The sequence below is a fragment of the Cygnus olor genome, chromosome 5 (genome assembly GCF_009769625.2).
Source record: "Cygnus olor isolate bCygOlo1 chromosome 5, bCygOlo1.pri.v2, whole genome shotgun sequence".
NCBI lineage: Eukaryota > Metazoa > Chordata > Aves > Anseriformes > Anatidae > Cygnus > Cygnus olor.
In genome coordinates, this window is record NC_049173.1 from 1,150,856 (window position 1) to 1,173,219 (window position 22,364).

Below are 22,364 nucleotides of genomic sequence, written 5' to 3' on the forward strand. Positions count from 1 at the left end.
CCCGCCGCGACGTCTCCGTTCGTTCGCGGTGAGGCGCTGCGGCGCTGAGGGAGAAGAAGCGGTCCCTGTGCGCGCGCGTGCGCGTGCGCTGCTCCCCCCCGGGGCTCAGTGGGCGGCTCCACGCACGCGCGGCGCTGCGGGGCCCTGGCGACGGCGGCGCGCGGGCGGGGCGTTGCCGGGTGCGCGCCCCCAGCCGGGCCGCCCATGGCCGCCGCCGCCCGCCCGCGCCATGCAGCAGCCGCCGCCGCGCGGCCCGGCGGGGGACGGCGCCCAGCGCCCGCGGGGGGGGACGCGCGGGGAGGCCCCGCCGGGGAGGCGCCGCGGCAGCGCACGGCCCGCAGCCGGCCCCGAGCCCGGCCCCGGCCCCGCGGCGGCGGCGGACCCCGAGCCCGAGCCCGGCCCCGAGCCCGGCCCCGGCCCGGCCCGGCCGCGGCCCCCTGAGGAGGCGGCGCCCCCCGGGGCGGCCCCGCTGCGCTTCGGGCTGCTGCCGGAGGAGCTGCACGGGCGGCTGCTGGAGCGGCGGGACTACCGCGGCCGCGCGCGGGCCGTGGAGGAGCTGAAGCGGCTGCTGGGGGCCGCCGAGCAGGGGGCGCTGGCCTCGGCGCCCGCCGGCAGCCTGCTGGGGCTGCTGGGCCTGCTGTGCGCGCTGCTGGACGACCCCAACTTCGGGGTGGTGCTGGGGGCGCTGGAGGCCGTCCACCTGCTGGCCCTGCGCCTGGCCGCCCGCCTGCCCGCCTTCCTGGCGCCCCTCGTGGCGGCGGCGGCCAAGGTGCTGGGGGACGCGAAGCTGCCGATCCGCCGGGAGCACCGCCGCCTGCTCCTGCGCCTCATGGAGGCCGCCGGGCCCCGGCCCGTGCTGGGGCTGCTGCTGCGGCAGGAGCACCTGCGGCACAGGAGCTCCAGGGTGCGCGAGGAGGTGGTGAACGTCTGCATCGCGGCCCTGCTCACCTACCCCGGCGAGGAGCTGGACTTGGCCGAGCTGGCCTTCGGCCTGGCTCCGGCGCTGGTGGACAGCAAGCGCAGGGTCCGGCACGCCGCCCTGGAAGCCTTCGCGGCGCTGGCGGCGTCCGCGGGCCCCGGCAAAACCGCCCTTCTCTTCCGGGCCGTCGACGCGGTGGAACTGGAGGACGATGGGGACGGGGTGATGCACGCCGTGCAGGCGCGGCTGGCCAGAAAGGCCCTGCCGAGGCTGGCGGAGCAAGGCTTCGTGGAGTACGCCGTGCCCCTGCCTTCGGCCGGCCACGGCAGGGCCTCCAGCTTGCCGCAGGGAGCGGACACGGACTGGCTGTTGGCGGGCAGCAGGACTCGGAGCGCGCACAGTTACTGCGGGTACCTCGCGAGGGACGCCCCGCAAAGCTCCGGCTCGCCCGCTGACCAGGGAGTGAGTCCGAGAAGAGTCCTGAGCGCGGGTAAAGGGAAAAACAAACTGCCGTGGGAAAGCGAGCGCGCTGGAGACGAGGAGGGCGGCTCAGGAGGCGCGATGCCCTCCACGAAGGGCGTGGAGCAGGTATGTACCGCCAGGCCCCGGGCTTCTTCGTTCTGAGGGGTGTCCACGGGAGGATTTGACGGTTTTCAAAGGTTCACTAAATGACAGGTATTTCTGAGCTAGGCCTGATTCTGCTAATTTATGCTCGAGGATCTCTAGGACTAAATACGCTGATGGGGGAAATCAATTCCGAGAACTTTGTGTGTCAGATTTAGTGCTAGGAGGAACCAGACAGCTTGCCACTTACAGAAATTCCTGTTTTTGAAATTAACTGGACTCGGCAAGGCGCTTCTGGCAAGGCGCTTCTTATGGCCTGTTTCTGACGAAAGCCAGCAGAAACACAGGGAGTGAGCGTAAGGCCGGGGAGACCATTTCAGAGCTCTGCGTACTTGTGCATGGGAGCGCCCGACGGCGTTCCTGGACGCAGAGCCGGCTGCGACCGAAGCTGGTGCAGTTTGGCAGCGTACCTGTAACACAGCTCGCGGCCTGCCAAGTGTGCGTGCGGCTCCTGCTCCTCAGGCTGGGTCGACCGGGAAAAACGTAGGTGAGACCGAAACAGTAATTCTGCCTGACCCACGTTTTGGTTTTAACGCTTACTGACCCTGTTGGCATCCGCACCTGGCAGGAACCTTTGAGAAATCGTTCGAGTCCCTTTTACTTGGGCAGCGGTTCCGCTCTGTGACATCCGGTTTCCATATCCCCACGCGTAAGAGCTGGGGCGGGAGCTGTTTTCTTTCGCTGCACAGGGTTAATTCAGCATTACGGGGTCTCCAGCAAAGGAGTTGCTCTAGAATTGCTTGAACTCTGTCACTGAACGAGAGGCTCTTTTTGGAAATTGGAAGCTGGCTTGAGTAGATGTCCTCGCTGCCACGTTTACGTGTTCAGAATCGAATTCTTAGTTGCTTAGTAACTTGTTCCTGTCATGAATGAGATCACGAGCAGTGACAAACATTGTTCCCGCGTGAAGGGCGGGCTTTAATAAAGTCCCTTAATGAAGGGATGTGAGCTAACATCATTGTACCGTAAAAACCTGGAAGCGGTTTGTGGGTATCGTTGGGTACACCGGTACCAGAAGCAAGCCAGCGCAGGCAGCACCTCTCCTGGCAGCAGCTCGCAGGGGCGGGACTCGCTGCCCAACACAGCGCTCTCGAGCCCACGCTGCCTCCTGGGGAACGGGTCTGACCTTTTGAAATCTTTTTGCGCATGCGGTTGTATTTAGCCGTGTAAACTGGGAGGAGCGCCCAAAGTTTCCACCCCTGGAGGGAGGAAGGGAGGGAGAGAAGGCGGTTAATTTTTGCTTTGTGTTTTGCTGCATGCGTGAAGTCCGTTAGGAATGGTGTGGGCTCGAGTTTGAGCGGGGAAGTAGCCACGTGTTCGAGGCTTCAGGCCAGGGACGGTGAGGTGGTCTGTTTGCGGGGTAACGTCCTCGACGCTGCTACAAGAAAACTGCTTAGACCCAGTGAATTTTTGTAGCTGCAGTGGGGTTTTCGTGGGTGTACACCCCGTCCCGTACCACTGGGATGGAAACCAGTCCGGCCGCCGGGGATGCGGAGCGTGAAGGGCGCACGTGGCGGGTTGGCTTTGCTCGTAGCGTAGCTCCAAGGGGCGAGTCGCCAGCACGGCGGGAAGCTCTCAGGTGAGAGGAGTCACCTCCTGTGTGCAAAGCCGGACAGGAAAAAACCAAAGGTCTTCAGATCAGCTTCCCGTGTTTGGCAGCCACTGGGCTCGTCTCTTCACCCCCAGATTTGTCTGCGTGACTGCAGATCTTTTTGTGCTGAGAGTTTCTTTCCTTTCCTCCTTGGAGAACTGTTTGTTCGCTTGTGTAACGTCATGCAAATACTTCAACGTAAAATTTACACCTCCCTTTTGGGGTCATCTTTATTCTTACGTCCTTGTGTGCAGTGCCGAATATTTCACCTTGTCCATCCCTACGAATAGATGTAGAACTTTACGTGGGGCCAGCTTTTTTTGCAGAATTAGACCTGAGTCGGTTTCGGCCGTTCTTTGGAGACAGCGTCGCTTTAAACTCTAACCAAGGAACTGCTCGTCAATGTCAGTGCGGGTTACAGTCCTGAGCCTGTGTTCCTCTGCTGCGCGTCGGGGTCTTCAGCCATGAGATTAACCACTCTCACTTTGCTTTCGCTGCTGCCGCGTAGTAGGAGGAAACACAAGTACTTCTGCAGGGAGGAAATGTTGTTTGTCCCGTACTGTGTTTTTTCCTTTTTAATGAGGTGGGGTTTTTGCATCTAATGACTTCTTCTAAGACATCCTGTGCCTCTTACAGACGCTGTTTGTTCTTGTCTCTTCCCTCTGCTTTCTGACTTGTTCTGTTTGCTTCTCACTTCCATTTTATGTTGTTTTCTTACATATTTAAGTTGGTAGAAAGCAGATCGATAACTGTGAGGTGTCAGAATTTGAAGACTTCGTCTGTTGCCCTCTGCCAAAGGAAACACGTTAGTGCTGCTTTGGCGCTTACTTGAAAGACGCCTGAATAACCAGGACCCTGCAGTTAACCCGAATTCCTTTTACATTGAAGTATAACTCCTCTCCACATAGCTTTGTGCTTGCATGCAGGTAAGTACTGACAAGAATAATGTTTGATGGCGTGTTTGATAGCGTTGGGAAGTTGCCACTTTTGACTTGGACATAAAGGAACGTGCTGCCGAAATGCAGCCTTACCGGCTTGCTTTCGAGGCAGTGGTTCACCTGGAGTCAAAAACGTCAGGAGTGTTGTTCCTGTAGTTCTGGAAAGTAGCGCAGTGCCGCAGCTAACGTTGTGCATTCAGTGGAAGAACTGAAAAACTTGGTTCAGTCCATGTGACGATGCACGCTGCTTCTTTGCCAGCGGACGGGTAGAAGAGTGTACTACTGGCGGGCTTCTGGTTTTACAATTACCCTTCAGCGGGCTTGTGGGAGCTGTGATGTTACAAAATTTGCAGTGGGTTAACAGCTGCCCGCCTGCAAAGCTCTTTCAAGACGTACTAAGACAAGTGTGAGCGGAACGTGGCTCAAGGAGTAGCTTTGCTTCTCTGTACGGTCCTGTACCAGTTCAGTCTGCGTGGGCTGCCGTAACCGTCATGCGGCTCTCTCTCCAGTAGCAGTTGTTCAAGTGGTGCCGGCAGCACCTACCCGCCTCTCAGAAGTACTGGTGGCACTCACATCGTCAAGTTCTAGGATCCCCTCGGACCCCGCCACCTGCGCAGAGAAGGTCTGGCTGTAACGGTGGTGTAACGGTGCGCCTGTGAAAGGGACGGGCGTGATTTGACGTAGCCGCCGCGTCTTCGCCCTCTGCGTGGAGACAGCGAACGGCCTTGTTTGCAGAAGAGTTCTGTGAGGGAGGCTTTTTGGTGGAGGGTTAACCAGATGCTGTTCTTCGTCCCGTGTAAGGGAGAAAAACAGAGCGGGGATCCACTGTAGTTACCTACACAGTAAGTGCGTAAGCAGCCCCGTTGTCAGTGGAGAAGGTGCAATGAGTAGAATCTGGAGGGCTATCTTTGTGGCCAAGGACTTAACTTAAGACGACATGAACTGTTTTCAAAACTTTATTGAGTCCCAGTGGCTAAATCGCCATTTACTGCGACGGAAGCGTAAGCAACGCAGTGGTTTGAGTACTGCGATACTTCTCTGATCGCTGCAGGCTGACAGCTTTGTTTCCCTGTCTTCACATCCCGATCATTTACCAATCTTACCCTGCTGTTAATCTGTCTGAACAGATAATGAAACTCTCCAGGGCAGGGGGTCGTCATCTGATCTGGCTTTCTGGTATTTTCCTACAGTATTTGCCGGCTTCTTGACGGTGCGTGTTTATTTGCGCCCGTGCCACGAAATGACGTTTATCCCATGGCATGTATCTCTCCGTTACAAATAGGTGAGCTGTGTTTTCACTTAAGACACGCTGGGACTAGCGAACTTGGACAGTGTTTCCTGTACTGGAAGGTTTTTCTTGTTAACTGAAAGAGATTGCAAAAGCTGTATAAATAAAGTTCTCTACCCCAGGGCATTTAACAAGCAAAGAGATAGAAAGGCAGCCCCGTGTCTCTTCATTACTGCCTGCTTTTAGTAGGGCATGTCGTGCATAAAATGTGCGTACTTGACCTGTTCAAGTAAATGTAAAAAAATATTTAATTATTAATTCAGACATTCCTTTGAGATGAGTTTGTTTAAAAATTAACTTTTGGAGTCGTTCTGTGGCTGAAAGAATGCATGAAATTAGCTTAATCTTTAAAGTTGTTTTTCTACTTGTATTTTTAAAGTCAGGTGACGCAGCGATTGTCCAAGGCCACGTCTAGACTTTGCTGATCAGATAAGATAGGGAGTTAAATGCGTAGGTTAATGTGTACTGAAACTGTAAGGTAGATAAAGCACATTGCCTCTGAGGCTGTGTCTAAATGCAGCTTCTGTGGGTGATGTTAAATGGTTTGTGGATGAAACGCTTCCCTGTAACCTCGGAAGTGCTCTGAAAGTGCATTTGTTTCATACCCACTGCGAACTCGGGGGTGTCAGCGGTGCTGGCAGGATTCACACGGACGATCTGACTACGGTCTGCTGCCCACACAACCCCGCAGGGCTTGCGGCTCTCCTGTACGTGTCTGCACCGTGCAGAGCTGAGGTGTGAGCGCAGTAACACGCGGCCGCCTGTCGGGATCGCCAGCCGCAGGTACCACGAGCTAGTGGGATTAGTTCAGTGCCAGAGGCGCAAGAGCAGGGCTTCTCTCAGTTCGCTGAATTTGCACGAGACTGCAGTTCTGCGCAGCCCTACAGGCCCGTCAGCGAGCAGCTCGGGAGCCGCAGACGCTTCAGCTGCCGGCACCTCAGCCTCAGGGAATGCCCTGGTTCTGCGCCGGGAGGTGAGCCTTCTCCCGGACGGCAAAAGGTGATGGCTGAATGCCGCAGGGCCTTCCTGGGGAAGGCAGCCCCTCCGGCTGTCCCTTAGGGAGCCACAGCGTGCCACCAAAGGCCCGAGGGAAGAGGCTGGGTGGTCACCCAGGGTGGTGCGGCCGCCTCGCTGCGACTCCGGCAGGCGCGGGGCTGTGCCGGGAGCTGTGCCGCACTGGTAACGTCGCCCAGCAGTGCCTGGCCGTGGGGTGCACTTACAGAACGTGACACTGCTGGGGGACACGCCACACCACTGTTAAAAAGGGCATTAAATAAAGCATTTATACCGGTCTGTTTTATCTGTGAGTCTTGTTATTTGACAGCTGGTGTCCTGTGGCTGCACAGCCTGACTTCACGCCTTGGCGCTCTGTGTGTTGGAACGTAAGGCTTACAGCCTAATAGCTGTTCCTACAACCTCAGCTTTTCGTTTCCCTTTCTTTCTGAGAGCAAAACCCAAGTTCATCAAATGAAGCATAATTACCTGTGTTTCTGTTTCTCATTCTTGGCAGCTGCACACATCTGTCACAGCTGCGGGCCAGACGGGGCCCTTCAACTCTGTCCGCTTCTAAACCCAAATTTTAGGAGGCCCCTGACCTCCTAGTCCTTACGTTGGGCAGAGGTAATTGCTGGCACCACGCAGCTCACGCAGCAGGCTGAAGCTTCTCTGGTTCCTAGCTAAATCAATAAAGTTATGGCTGTTTTGTTTTTGTTTTAAGCACCTCTAAGTTTAGATTCTGAAGCATGTACCTACAGGAGCCCTGTAACAGCACCAGTGGAGCCCTTTGTTTGCTAGAGATGGGAAATAGTTGGCAAAACAGGGTGGTAATAAAGAGCTTAGCCCTGTGAATTATTTCCTTTGTACTTCAGAAGGGTCCTGTTCATTTCTAATTGTGAGCAGGCAGGGCCAGGCTTGGGGTGATGAATGTTATCTGTAAATTCAGTGGTTAAAGTTCTCTGGATCTGTCGAAGTGAATATTCTCTTTCTGGAGACACCGATGTAGTATGTCTGCTCCAATTCCTTGGTCTTTGGAAGATGTAAACAATTCCAGTCTGAAGCAAACCAGATCCCATTCTGAAGGAAATGTTTAGGTTGTTTTCTGTAGGACTCAGCATGATCTACTTACTGGTCTTCTGGGTGCTGGCTTTAAGAAATTGAAATTAACCTGCTGTAACCAAACATGTTACATTCGCAAATAGTTTCCCAGCTTGTCATGCCATTCCTGAGAGGTCACACGCATGAGGTCAGGATTGCGTTGGCAATCCCTCTGTTCCCTTTTAAACTCTAATCTTTTGTAATCCCAGTTTAAGCAAATTATCAGGACAGAGACACTCTTGACAGTTTTAGGTACGAAAGTGCTATTTAAAAAACTAAATGCTACTGCCCTGCTGACAGCAGGAATTAAAACTAGTTGCCCCAGATAAGCTAACGCTGCGCTGGGAGTTCCTCAGCGATGTCTGGTGGCGGCGTGTTCCCGTTTGCCCTGCAGACTGAGTGTGCTGCATGTAATACGGAATTACTGCAGGATAAAAACTACCTCGCAGTTTTTCCCTGTAAAAACTATCTGCTATCCAAATAATATATCTAAATAATATCTAAGATACCTAAAAAATATCTGCTGTGGGTCACTGCACCCGCAGCTGACAGCAGTGCCCTTGGGTGGGGCAGTAACAGCATTTGAACATTTTGCTGAAGTTTTAAGCCACGGTATAAACCGTCCGTGAGCTATTTTCATGTAGCTTCACAGTTTGGCTGTACACGTGGAGTTTTGTCTGAGGTGTCAGTCTCTGGGAGATGAGCCGTGATTTTTCTGGAGGCTGGGAGAGTGTTTTGGAGAAGCACTGCTGTATATTCGTGCTAATGTTAACGCGTGCCTGGGTGTATGTTGTTGGTGGCTGCTGGTATCCGACCAGGGGGACCTTTCGTCTCGCCCCGTACAGCTGCTCAACAGACGGGGGCCGGGGGACCGGCCGCTTGTCAGTGCTGGGCCTTCTGCTGGGTGGATTCAAATGTTTTCTGACAGTGGTGGTCCGAGTGGAAATTAAATCCTTCCCAACCAAAGTGATTCTGAGTTCGTCTCCTCTTTTGTCCCGACTTGTGCTAACCTGAAGCAAATCGCTTAGCCCACGTGGCCGCTGTGTCTCGCTTTCAAAGTAAAACTGGTGCCCTTCAGCAGACCCAGCTGACAAAAGGACAGCGCGGCGTCGAGTGTTACCGTTCCTCTTGCTGGGATTGTCCTCAGTGTACATCCAGCTGTCAGAACTTCTTTCTTGTCCTCTCCGAAGCTTCACGTTTCGGGCTCTGGTCTCACTAAGACACGTCCCGCCAGCTGGGTTCTGGCTGCGCTCTCCCATTGAAAGTGGGGTCCAGACCGATCAGTTTTGGGCCTCGGCTGCTGAAGCCTTCCCTCACTGCGAGCTTTAAACTGAGCTTTTAGTTCACTGAGCATTTCACGTCAGAGTCTAATCTCAGAAACCCAATTAAAAAGCGCGGTCCTGCATAAGCACTGTCTTTGAGCGAGGAAGGTGTATAAAAAGTTTTAAGCTTCTGAGCATTTTGGTGGGGTTGCCTAACACGTGCCAGACCAGAGACACCGAGTCGCTGTGCCGATGGCCCTGGAGCACATGCAGAGCAGTGCATAACAGTGGGTCAGGGCATGCCATTTTGTCCCCAAGACCGGATTTTTGCCGTGTTTGCTAACCACAAAGACCTCCCAGGAACAGCGAAGCCGTGAGAGCTGGAGGGCGGTGTCCCTGCGGCCGTGCGCCTTGGCAGCCAGCGCGGAGATGAACAGCTGGGCCTTTGTGAGCCGGTCGGGTTTTTAAAGAGCAGACTGGAAATACAGCCAAATTGCTGCTTTGCTTATTTATTTACTGCTAACAGGTACCATGTCTGAGTTATTTCTTCCGTTTCTAAGGGAGGAGGCACTACGAGAGGGAGCAGAATTAGAAATAAGTAACCTAAAAGTTGGAGTTGTGGAGGCCGTGTTTTTGAGAGGAGTCTCATCGGTAGGGGATGGAGATTTGATTTCTTCTGGCTTTTATGTGATTTTGTTGAAATTCAGAGACTTTTGTCCACGTTCCATCACCATAAAAATTCTATTTTTAGGATGTTGTGTGACAAAGTAGATGCTATAATTGCGTAAAAACAGTTAGAGCACGCTCACGGCCATGCTGCTCATGTCATCACCCTGCCTCTTCAAGTGTTATGCCTGGCCCTGTTTTACTTTGTCATGCTTTTGTGAAACCCCATGGAAATATTAACACATTATCAGATGAAACCCCATCAGAGATGAAATTCGAACGCCTAGCTGCTGTTGAGGTGGCTAAGCCATTTAACTCTCGGGACGCGGTGACCTGGTCAGCTCCCCGGGGTCCCCCAGCGTGCCTGCAGCGCTCGCAGCTGACGGGCCCTCCGATGGACCTGACAGGGCCCCGCGGGGTGCTGGTGGCCCTGGGGGGTATGGGTGGCCCCATGGGGTGCAGGTGGCCCCGCGGGGTGCTGGCGGCCCTGCTGGCCCTGTCAGGAGCCCGGCTGAGCCCTTCCACAGGGCAGGTTCATGGGACACTGCAGCGCGGGCAGGTGGCGGGGCCAGGCTGCGAAGCGAGGATTTAGGGGCTCATCGGCAGTCACAGTTTCATAGGGCGAGGGCTTGCGTTGAGTCCGCGGTTTCAGAAACCATCTTTAGGGTGAACTGAGACCTTCAGACCTTTAAAATCTAAAAAGAGCACTTCTTTTTTTTTTTAAGTGAATGTACTACGTGTACGTTAGACTGTAACGTCTCCGTTCACACAGAGGGAATATTGAGTGGGGCTTTTAGGCTTGCCGTGACGCTGTTCTGTCTGATCCTGAATAAATATTTCCATTTCGGTTCAGATTTCTGGTCTGACCTCTGTGTGGAGCCTTGTCTGCGAAAGGGGAGAACGGAGTTAATGTAGCCTGGAAATGATTTTAATTACCGATTTTAATAATTAAATCAGAGAACAAGAAACCTCCAAAGCTTGATCTTTTCTTTCCTAAGTATATTATTCGGAGTTTTCCTTTAACTATAATTGGTTCTGATTGCAAGGTGCTGATACTACGAAATGCAGCCTTCAGACTGAACCTGAAGCATGCTTTTTTTCACAACTCAGACAGACATTGCCTATTTTGAAAGTTACACAGCTTAATGTAAATCAAAATGTTAATATTTATTTTGTTAACTCTCTATTTACCTTTTTTCTTCTTGAATGTGAAGTGTCAACCTGTATTTGAGTGACAACTGGAAACTGACTAAAGGCTTTCAAACACTTAAGTATTGGATAGCTGGGAAAATAAAATGTTCATCCAAATGTTTTGCATTTAAAACTTAACTGCCTTTTGTTGACAGAGGAACCCTTGGTAGTTTGTATTGCTGAGCCATGGGGTTAAGGCTGACTTCCAAGTTTTATAAACAATTCTGCCAGTCTTTGTGCGCGTGTGACCTGAAGTTCTGAGCTGTTGACTTGGCCATGCTGCAGCAAAGCTTTGTGTTTGCTTTCATGACAGTGAGAGGCTTCATATCTTATTTTTTTTATCTTTTAATAAAGGGTTAGGTGGGACTGTTTAATGTGTGAAGACAGAATTGGACACTTTTTTTTTTTAAACTTAGGTAACGTTTTGGATTTAGGTGATTGTTTCTCACTCTTCTTTTTCCATTTTATTTTGCTGTCATTGTTTCTGTGTGCGTAGCGTACATTTTTGGTATATACTTATTTTTGTAAATCCTAACCAGCAGGTCTGGATGGATGCTTCCACCAGGTTCACGGCTTGCAGTATTCAGGTGCAGCGCAGTATACGTGGCTGTAGCTCAGACAGTCTTTTGCCATCTGGGCTACGTCTGTCACTGACCTGCGTTGCCTCTGAAACGGGGCCTCAAGCCGCACATAACCAGCAGCTGAGGCTCCGAAGCCGTGCGTTTAGCCTCGGGGTGCCCGGCCTGAGCACCAGGGCCGCGGGCCGCCCGAGGTGGGTGCGGGGGATTGGGGTGGCCTTCGGCACGCGGCCTGCGCCCCTCAGCAGTGCGTGCCGGGCGGCAGGGCCGGGCGGCAGGGCCGCGCTGGCACCCGAGGCGCCTTCTGCCCGGGGGCTCTCATTTCGGCCCCTTCTGGGGCCACAGCCCCCAGCACAGCAGGAGCGAGCGGGGGGCTCTGCTCCAGGGGTGGTGGGAGCAGTTCTGTTTGTAAAGGAAAGAGCCGAGCGTCCTGTTCACGCGCACCTTTGTTTCTTTATTTTCCTTTCTCCCGCAGTTCTCTCCATCCAATGACTTTCTTCATTCTCCAAAGTTAAGGCCCTCTCAAGGAATGCCAGTCAGTGAGGAGTTATTTTTTAGTAGAAAAAGGCCGCCGAGGAATTTGTTTCAGAATAGTATAGATTTTAACTCTGAGCATTCTTCTGTTTGTGCTGGTAAGTATTGACAGAGATGCATGTTTGATCTGCCATTTATGAAAAAGATTTATAAGAACCTGAGCATAAATTTATAGCTTCATGATACGGTTAATCATCTGCTGATTATTGGGTTTGTTATTTATTTTCATTTACTATGAAGATTTGAGTAACAGGCACAGGGCTCTGCCTCCAGCTGCAGCACGCTGCAGAAGTCCCACTCGTGCTCCTGAAGAAGCGCGCTGCACCGGCAAGCAGCGCTGCTGTGCACACAGATCTGCTCTGGATTAGATGGCTCCAGTCGAGTTTATGGGCCAGCCTTTTTTGCAGGTAGCACTGTGTTATTTCACAGTGAGATCAGACAGCAATAGTGTGGTTTTGTGACCAGACGTGCTGAACAAGAGGGCTCGGGATATCCCTGAAATACAGAGCTTCCCGCTGCTCTTGCAAAATTAGGAAAAAGAAGTGTCATGTAGATCAGCAACAAAGTAATTCAGCCTTTTTTTTTTCACGCTGTAAAATACAATTTGAATTACAGATAAAGAAGAAATCACAAAGAGACACAGAATTTTACTGACTTTTCAGCAAGAATACACTGTTGGCTAGAATAGCACTTCTCAAGAATCGTTGACAGTGACTGCAGGATATTAAACACCAAACCCTAAACCGGACAACATGTTCGGAAGGTCATACTTATGTGTGGTAGGCTCTTCAGAAGACCTGATCAGTTCATATCTAATATAGATTTACTTTTCTGTTGTTTTGTTTTTTTGATTGTGTAAACAGCTACAGTAGAAAGCTGTCCGAAGAGTGAGCTTTGAAGATTGTTTTAAAGGATGTAAAATGTCATGGTATTGAAAGACAGCTCTGTAGAAGATTGTAGGTGTGGTGCTACGCTTAATTCATGTGTAGCAGTGATTTGTATTTTGATAGCCGAAAGGCATGTGAAGAGACTGGGCAAGACCAGACCTGATCTATTCTCTTCCCTTGGCAGTAGGTTATATGCCCAGCGTTGTTTGAGGAGCACTGACATGTGTGGAATGCAAAGTTCACCCACTTGTTATGCAGGGGGTGATATCACACTAAAGAAATTCATTGCATTTTGGGGGTTTAAGGTGTTGTCCTCCCTCTATTGTCAAATATTTAAAGAGGTGATTGTTCTGTGTTTTTTGTTTGTTTGTGAGCCCCTCCAGCTCTCGGAGTTGGAAGAGTGCCCTGAGGAACAGCCAGCCATTTTTCTCGTTTGTGCCTACGAGCAGTGTTATGGGGTAGCTTAGAAACTTCTCAATTCAGAACTTAGTGACTAGTTAGGTTTTGCACTGTAAGTTAGACAGTGTCTTCCTTCCCTGTTACGTATTGTTGTGTATGTTTTGTTAAACACTGTATGTAAAGTATTTATCTAGTTATTTGTGTTTTTCTTTTGAAAGGTGCTATGGGCTCTCATCAGCCGCATATTTCAGGGAAATGTGGAACACTTGGATGCACACAGACACATGGGAAGAGTGGTAGTGTGGACTCTGATTTACAGTTTTTAGGATTAAATAACTGTCAGCAAGACAAAGGTATATGGATTTTAACTGTATCATAAGTCAGTGCATGTCACTTTGGAAATGTCTCTTCTGTGCTGCCTTAAGAAATAAAAACGCGTATCAAAATGTTGTACTGTACTATTTGGAAATTTTATGTTTTTTGGTGTTCTTTTTTTGTTTGTTTTTTAAGTTCTGCTAATAACATAGATCAGATCAGTCCAGCCTGCTGAACAACAAAGGCCAGGTCTGAGCCCGGCCCCTCTGACACGAGTCAGTGTTCCTCTTTTGGTCCTCCTTAAGGCATGCAGGGCAGCAGAGGTTGGTGGCTGGAAGTGTCTTGGTAGGAGTGAGCAGTCGGCTTAGTTCCGCCGGGTGCAGCAGGGACACCGTGTTGGTACACGCAGAGCGTTTGGTTCTCATTGTCGTTGCTCTGCTTGCCCCTGAAGCCCACAATTAGCTGACACCTGGCTGGTGGTCTCTGTACAGTTTTTACTAGGCAGGTTTCCAGGGCACCGCCACGTCAGGCGGTTTTTGCTGCTAGTTTCAAAAGTGTGCCTTAACCCTGCAGGTGTAGGCTGGGGTAAGTCAGGACCTGCAGCATGCAGAAAGTTGGCTGCTCCTAAGTAGTAATAACAGTAAAATGACCAGGTGAGTGTTTAGCGAAGGAGTAAACTCACTGTCCGGAGGAATGGATGGCAGAGGTACCAAATTGTGGACAAAGCTGCTTGGAGGGGTCCAGCTGGCTCCAGCTGCTGGACGAGTGACAGGCTGACAGCCTTCTTGCAAGATGTGCAGGAACTTCATTCGCTGAGTTTACTTCTCACCACTTACGGGCTCTGCATACTGTGTTCTTCTAATGGACAGACAGGAGAAAATTTCTGTACGCTGTTTGCCTCTAACTACAAGGCCGATCTTCTGTTCTCTTCCCCTCGGTCTTCAGAAGGCTGTCAAGTACTTCGACCATACTTGCTGATTTATTCTCTGCAAACAGATTCTGTGCCAGCAATTACTGTTACCTGAGCCTTTCTCCAGCAGCACCACCCACACCGGACTTGGTTTTCTCGGTGTCACTGCCCTGGGACAGCCAGGGAGTGCTGGGATGCTGCAGCCTGGGAAAGCAGCAGGCACAGAAGACAGAGACGTTGGAGCTATCTGATTGTAAATGACGTGTTTGTGCTGTAACAATAACTAAAGGCGTAACTGAACGGTCTTCTTTGGAGTGGTGCAAATCTTTAATAGGTTCCCCAAACCAAACTCACTGTCACTTGTTCTCGCTCTCGGGCTGTGCTTCCCCATTCTTGTGCCAATGGAGTTGTTTGTGGGGCTGTACTCTTGGGGAGGTTGCTGGAATCGTCCAGCTTAAATGAGCTTTCCAGAAGCTGTCAGGAACATTGTTAAAACTTATTCTCTTACTCACTTGCCATGGGTAAAAGCATGAGTGTATGTGGGGAACAGTTCTCTTCCTGATATTTTTGAGGTCAATATTTGCATTTCATGGAAAAGAATTAGAACAGTCTAGTTCTAAATCTATCTTCATCTTTCCATTTTTGATCTACTGATTTCTAGGAAATGTAATTTTGGGGTTTTATTTTAAAGGAAGTAACATTTATAACATTTGTGTTTATTTGTGCTCTTGTATCACTGAATTTTGAAAGTTGTGTTTGTAAATTTTATGCAATGCAGACGTGGAATACAGAGCAGCAAGCAGCAGAGCTGTGTTCCATCTACTTGAATGATTCTTTTTTAAAAATACAAATCTTAAAACGTCTGCAAAACAGCTTAGGTCCAAACTTGGTTGATCAAATGCAGAAAAAAGGAAATTGATATTTTGAGGGAGGATGCAATTTGCAGCATTAAGTTAGCTGATTTTTACATGACTGCTTGGGTAAAATGCTGACTTTCAAGTTTGATTGTGCAGAGAGTGTATTATTTCATTATAAATTGCTATTGTAACATCTGTCAAAGAGGGTAATTACCTCAAATACCATTCTCTTTTTCTTTGCTCAGTCTGTGCCAGCCTAAATTTTTCCAGCAAGACCCAGAGAAGTTTTTGCAATCAAGTAGAACATTCGTTGTCCTTCCAAGGTCCTAATGCGAGCCAGGGGGCCTTCATTCTGCCGTCCTACCCTCTGTCATCACCCAGGACCAGCCCCAAGCACGTCTCCTCGCCAGCTGACTCTCCAAAAAAGTCACAAGATAATACCATGAACTTCTCAAACTCCTGGCCTCTTAAAAGCTTTGAAGGACTGCCGAAGCCTAGTTCTCAGAAGCACCTTCGTAGTCAAAAGTCCGGAGACAATACAGGTAGGAATGTTGTCAATATACTGAGAATTGATTGCAGGTTTGCATGTTGGGTGACTTCAAGCAGTAGTCAGAAAGCCTACAGTGCCAGGTAAATTGGGACTCATGCAACACCCCAATTGTAATTAGAAGTGTGTGGGTTTTATACCTGCTCTAGTCTAGTCATATCACTGGAGGCTTCTTTTTAAAAGCAGCATCTTTGCATATTGGTAATTGGAAGTACTGAAATGTTTCATTCCTTTTGTCTTTTAAATATGTGGGATAAAAAATATGCAGCAGCTCTGCTTTTCCTATTAGGAAAACAGGAATATTCCTGTTCACTGATATCATCAGTGAAAAGTTTACCATCAAACTAAAAGAAAAACAGATCCCAAAATGTAGCACTTTTAAGGGAAACCCGTACAGGAAGGCCTGCTACTTTTAATGCTCAGAATAACACGTGTACAAGAAAATATTGCTCACTGCATTTTGCCTTTTTACCTCTTTATTTGCATTTGGGAACTGATGTGTCAAATTTCTAGTACTCAGAATAGCTCTTTAAATTCTGGTTACAAACAGCTACATCTCCAGCTAGTGGAGTCTATGCTGATTTCACCCCCGTTTACACTGACGGCTAATGGCACAGGATGCTGTTTATGGTCTGATTTCTTCCGTCTTTGAAGACCTCATGTACACATCAGTTAACCTGAAATAGTTTTAAGCTTATTTAGTCACAAGTACTTAAATAATTTAGCTGATTAGAGCAATGTTGACAGTTTTTCAAATTTGAATGGTATAAAAATAAGTTGGACAAGGAATCAATATTTAGTTTGTGTGAGAAGGTTATTTTCATGTGTGTATATATTCATACACGTGAATACAAGTATACATGCATACGTGAATGGGGTTCAGTGACATCAGGTTTTAAATAAAAGAAAGTACTTTTTTAATGCTCATTGTGGAACTGATGACTGCAGGCTGCTGTAGAAGCCAAAACTAAGAATTTCTTGGTAAAGAAAGTGGACATACGAACCAGGACAGCATGTCAGCCAGTGTCCAGCCTCTGCATGTCCCTAAATCCTGTCCAAATGCTCCCAGGCGTCCATTTCTCACCTTGTTAGGGGACAAGCTTGTTGTCTGACTCATATGGCTGTTTTTGTGTTCTTGTTGTAAAAATTTGCGCACACTCAGCTAAACTGAATGTTCTTGAAATATATTTGTAACAGTAAATTCTATTAAGTGCATTAGCATGTTTTTTAACATAGCTCACCTCATTTTCAAAGGAGTTTCCCTGTACCACAAAGAAATGAGGCATGAAGTTTATTCTGGTCAGTGCTGTGTTCCTGCCGTCACTCCAGAGGACTGACGCCTGGTTCTGTCTTATTCAGGGGACAATTTGCAGGAGAAACACTCCTCTCTGCGGCTGAAGCCCACCTTGGTGAGACATCCAGCTTCCCGGCGAGGCCTGAATGGGACCAGACCCGTCCCCCCCATACCGCGGCTCGCCAGCCCGCTGCCCGATAAGATTGAGTTAAGCGTGACAAAGTGGAAAAACGAAGAGTGTGAGGACGTGTGGGTGAACGAAGGGGGCAGGAAGCTTGCAGCTGATCTTTCAGAGCTAACTCTTGATGGCGAGGAAGTGGACCAAGAAGAGGTTTGTTTAAGTGTGTTTTAACACACTTTTCCAACTGATAGATTATAAACTTTTAAAAATAATAATAAAAAAAAACAAGTGCCAGAAAATAATAAACATTTCTGAATTAAACTTTTTGACACTATGATCAGTGCAGCAGGTCTTCAGTGAGACACCGTTGAGTGTTCAACGGACACTAACTAAAGCCCAACACCTAAAGCCCACTAACTAAAGCCCACGGTACTTTAAAGTACCAACACTGAAGCCCTAGTCCTGTCTTTGTTCCAGGCATCTTAATTTCACTTCTTTTCCTCAGAGCCAGATCATAACGCTTTCAGTTATTGTAGTACTGAGACAGAACTGCAGGCCTTTGTACAGCTTTTGTTCTCATTATCTTGACTTAATTTTAAATTTCACCTCAGCTTTAAATAATAATCCTTTTATCTGTTAGAACTAATAACTTCATTGCTGAAGGGTTCTTTGGGCTTGGAGTTTCCTCAGCCTCCCAGGTTGGTTAAGTGGGCTGTCTTTGATACTCAGCATGTCCCAGCTCTCCTAGAATTCAGTTATTTTTTTCCTGGTGTAAAATGAGAAAAACTGATGTGAAGCTGGATGGATGTGATGCCACCTGCATCTGTTTTATACAGCACAGACGCATTTGGCGTTAGGCTCAAAAGGTCCTCCTGTAAGAGGAAGTCCCCTAGTAATAATTTGTGCCCAACGTGTATTCAGTGGCAGTGTTCTGAGTGTGCCAGTCAAGTGGTGACTTAGTAAATACTTGAGATATTTAATACCTTCAAAAATCTTTTCCTTACATGACCCATGAGCCTTGTCAAAGAGACTCGCCCCCGCATTTCCCGTTACTGGTCCGTTAAATAATCTGCAGTGAGCGGAGCTGTGTGTCCCGCACCGCTGTTCCCCAGCCCCGTGGGCTGTCCAGTGATCCCCTCGTGTAGGCAGGGAGCCTGTGCTGCTCCCTGCCGCTGTGCCCAGTACTGCTAAGGCATCCTGTAGCTCCCTCTGCTGCTCGGGTGTCTGATGTTTGAGAAATACTAAATCTCGTGAAGTAAAACAATGAAATCGGATCTTTACAATGCCGCATAACATACCTAAATGTTCAGTCACATTGCCCGCTAGGGCCACGTGCAATGAACTACCATGGACTTGAATTGACATTCAGAACCATACTTCTTTTTTGCTTCAAAAAGCTTTTTACCTTTGCAGTGGTTAAAAGCTTTTTTTTTTTTAATCCCATTTAGATGCAAAGTTCACTTAGATCTCTACGAAACAGCGCAGCTAAGAAGAGGGCAAAGCTAAGCAGCAACATTTCAGATCTTGAAAGTCCTGATTCTGCTCTGAAACTTGACCTGTCTGGGGATTCCCCTTCCCATGCTTCCTCGCCAAGCGTGGGCTCCTATAGCGAAAGCGGAGTTTACAGCCAGGAGTCTTTGACATCTCCTATATCCACGGTTCCTCAGAGAAAGAGAATAATGTGAGTGGAACTTGTATGTTAACGCTGCTTTGAAATTCTCACACAGTCTCTGCTGGTGTTAGTTAAATATTAACAGGGGTGAAATCTGTAATTCATTTTTTATATGAGACTGCTGTGCTTAATAGCTTGATTTTTATCTGCGAATTACTTTTCTACCTAAAAATGCATTGCTTTGTACAATAACTGGTTAATTATATTATTCTGGTTCGCACTGGCTTTTGATTTTAAAGAGTTGCATGGTGCAGTCATAGTAACACAGTGCAGTTGGTAAAGTCCTGGCAGTGGTAGTAAATATTTTATTAAGACTTCAGCCTGTCATAGAAGTTATGTGAACCATAGCCTAAACAAATGAGTAAGAAGGAGAATGAGTTGAGAGGATGGATAAAGTTTGCTTGTTGCAGCGTGGACGTTGAAGCAGGAATATTGTTGTTGCTTTTTTTTTTTTTTTTTTCCAATAAGAGGAAAACAGTGTAGGTTTTTCTTGTTATTGCGAATCATGAACTGTTTCCATTTTATAAACTATTTTACAATGAAATAAAAAAGTCTGAGAAACTTCTCAAAGTCTGCAGTTCAGATTCCCCCTTTCTGCTCTAGGATCCCATGATAAAGCTACTTGTAGCTCTGATCTTAAGATACGTTTTATTTTTGTGAATAGGGTAGGAAAAGGAGGATATGTAAAACAGAATTAAAAAAAAAAAAAAAAGAGGATATATAAACCAGAAAGATTATTGAGATGGAGGCAGACTGGAATGATTCAGAATCTGAGGGTTTTTACAGCTGTGAAGTCTCAGAACTAAACTATATATGCTTAACTTCCCTATATGCATTACTGCCAAAACACAGTTTTTAAAATAGCACATGATAATGCTAGAATACCTAAAAAGTCAAGACTATAAAATTCTCTAGGCGATGTTCTTCCAGGCAAGATTTTAGCTAGAGCACCTCTAAGTACGCGTTCTGTACCACATACCGTTCTCATTTTTCAGTCACTCATAAGCTTAATGTTTTACAGGATTCACAGAAATGGGAATTCTGAAGTAGTAACAAAGGTGATGTCTGGCAGGGAGAATGAATTTGTAGATGTGACAAAATATATCCCAGAAGACTTTGGAAGCCTTGGAATGTTCAGAAAATGTTCAGACAGTGTATTTCAGATGCTAGTTTTCCAGCGTTGGAAATCGGCATTGTCTGTCCACAAAATCAGGATTGTTGGGCAACAAAAATGTAGGCTGCTTCTACGTATTTGCTTTTAGGAGTATCGGTGTAGCCACTGGTAAACCACTGTGAGCAGTGGGAGCATGATACTTGTATTAGTGATATTTCGGAAGTATGCTGGTCTTCTGGTTGTGTGCGTTCTGTACTAGCAGAAAGTGGAAGAGCTGCTGTTTCCCTGTGATTATTATGTAGGTAAGCGCAGTATTTAACAGTTCAGAGTACTCGGATGAATCATTTTTAATATTCAAATGCATCATTTAAGAAAAATGCGTGAAGATAATGCTGTAGGTAACAGCATTTTCCTGGTGAATATCTGTCTGCTAGAAACTGAGCTGAAAACAGCTCATTTCTGATAGCCAAAGGCTAGTAGTGGATTTGGTCACTGTTGTTTGCCGTTCTTTGCCAGATTGGAACCGGCAGTATCAGTCCCCTAGGCCAAATGATTCCGTAGCTTTTTGAATTTATGCTCATTGTAGTCCTAGTGTAAAGATTACTTTTAAGGGTTGTCTTTATGCTGTTCTTTATAATGGACCTGCTCATCAAATTATTTCTGCTGAATTCATTTTCTTTTTCTACTCAGTGTGAGCACTTGCAGAAGTATTCTGGAAACATTTGTCCACGAGGTACACTGGGGAGGAAAAACTGAAATCTATTGATGTCTTTGCTAGAAAGCATTATTTAGTTGGGCTCTGACTAGTGTGTAGAATTGTATTTACAAAATGTGTTTTGTATTGTAACAGGTCAGACACCTTTCCACTGCTTGGCAGAAAATCACAGCCTGCAAGAGTATCTTCAGCAAGAAATCGAGATGCAAATGTGGCAGAACATAACTCAAGCACAGGTATTTCACTGTGCTTATGAATGTATATATCCTGCTTCATTGATGTGACAGAATAATCAGTTGATTTGACTTTGAGTGTTCTTATTTGTTCAATGAGCTCGTGTCCCTTAAGCACTTAAGAAAAGGTAATTGCTAGACACTATTTGGTCAAGATGAGATTATACTGTGGTACAGAAGGAAAGGAGGAGCTCAAGGTTTCTTCTTTACTATGTCAAGATAAAATGTGTTAATGCAAACGCTGCATGTGAGTACATGCACTTCAAAATTCAAAACTGTATTGCTTGAAAATTCCTTGGACACCAACAGATAAGAGTGGGAAGGGTCAAAAGGTTGCAAGCAGTTAATTTCCTGGTAGGAAGTTGAAGTTAAGTGATGCTGTTCAATTTTATGCTTATAGTGAACAACAGGTAACTGCAGATTTCTGTCAAGGGCAGAAATCAATTGTTTATGATTATGTATGTTTAATCAATTTTGGTTCAAGTAGAAGGAGATATTTCCTTAGAGAAAAGGAACAGTGGGAGTCATGTCCACGAACTTCTTTTCTGACCTTTTTTCCCAGTGACTACCTGGGCAACCTGCTCTAGGGAACCTGCTTTGGCAGGGGGGTTGGACCCGATGATCTCTTGAGGTCCCTTCCAACCCCTACGATTCTGTGATTCTGGGATTCTGTGACTACTCTGATGCACCCTTCTTCAGCCTCAGCAGCTGTGATTTTTTCCAGGAAGCTTACAAAGCTTTGTGTGATTGAGATTGGAGGGCATCTTAAAGGCCTGAATTCACAAAACCATCATAATCAATGAATAATAGTCAAGACTGATATTGATGATCTTTTTTCATTAATTTAAGTAATTGCTCCTCATTTTAAATAAAGCCACTCCTTTTTCTTGGGATAAATTAGAAAGTAGGTTTGTCAGGTAACAGCTTAAGTCAGAAAGCAAATACCGCACGTACATAGTAATACATATTGTGGTTAATGATATTCATTATATGAAAGAGCTTCTGTGAGAAATTGACGTTTGGTGTAAAATAATGAGCAACACATTTATTTTACTTACTGAACCAGTTAATCAGCTGGAATAGACAGCACTGGACCTCCTGTGGAGAGCTGACAACATGCTTTACTGATAAGGTCAACATCATAATACATGTACAGCTAACTGGTAAAGAAGAGTCCTTTGCTTCCACTACTGGAAGATAGATGGGCTTGGTCCATCTCACAGGTCAAATCTCAAAAAGCTCAATTTTTTACACAGGAACTTGGAGAATTTCTAAAAATCAGGTTGGCATTTAACTGTTCTCATCAGATGCAAGGTTGTTTGTTTGTTTGTTTTTTTCATAATATTGAACCTAGATCTACCTTGCTGTAATTTAATCTCTTTACTTTCTGATTTTAATTCAAAGAATTGGAATATTTTCTTGATTCAAGCAACTACCTTTTATGTATCAGAAGATTATTCCTTTTTTATTCCTCCCTTTTGTCTTCTGTCCTCTGACTAACTCCCATTTTTTTCTAGCTTTCCTTCTTAGTTCAAACTTTCTGGACTTTTTAACTGCCGTCAGCTAAGCTGTTTTCAACAGATCTACCTCTTTCCTGAAATGCAGTATCTGTACA

The 22,364-nt window shown here is 47.4% G+C and overlaps 1 protein-coding gene across 1 annotated transcript in view; it reads left to right on the top strand.

Annotated features, from left to right (window-relative positions):
* The window catches only part of TOGARAM1 (TOG array regulator of axonemal microtubules 1), a 45,381-nt gene that overhangs the window by 2,246 nt on the left and 20,771 nt on the right, over positions 1-22,364 (top strand). The window contains exons 2-8 of the mRNA XM_040557799.1: positions 194-1,507; positions 11,627-11,783; positions 13,190-13,324; positions 15,299-15,595; positions 16,960-17,225; positions 18,464-18,696; positions 20,652-20,752. Coding sequence (XP_040413733.1) covers positions 194-1,507; positions 11,627-11,783; positions 13,190-13,324; positions 15,299-15,595; positions 16,960-17,225; positions 18,464-18,696; positions 20,652-20,752 — 2,503 coding nt within the window. The remainder of the gene's footprint in view (positions 1-193; positions 1,508-11,626; positions 11,784-13,189; positions 13,325-15,298; positions 15,596-16,959; positions 17,226-18,463; positions 18,697-20,651; positions 20,753-22,364) is intronic.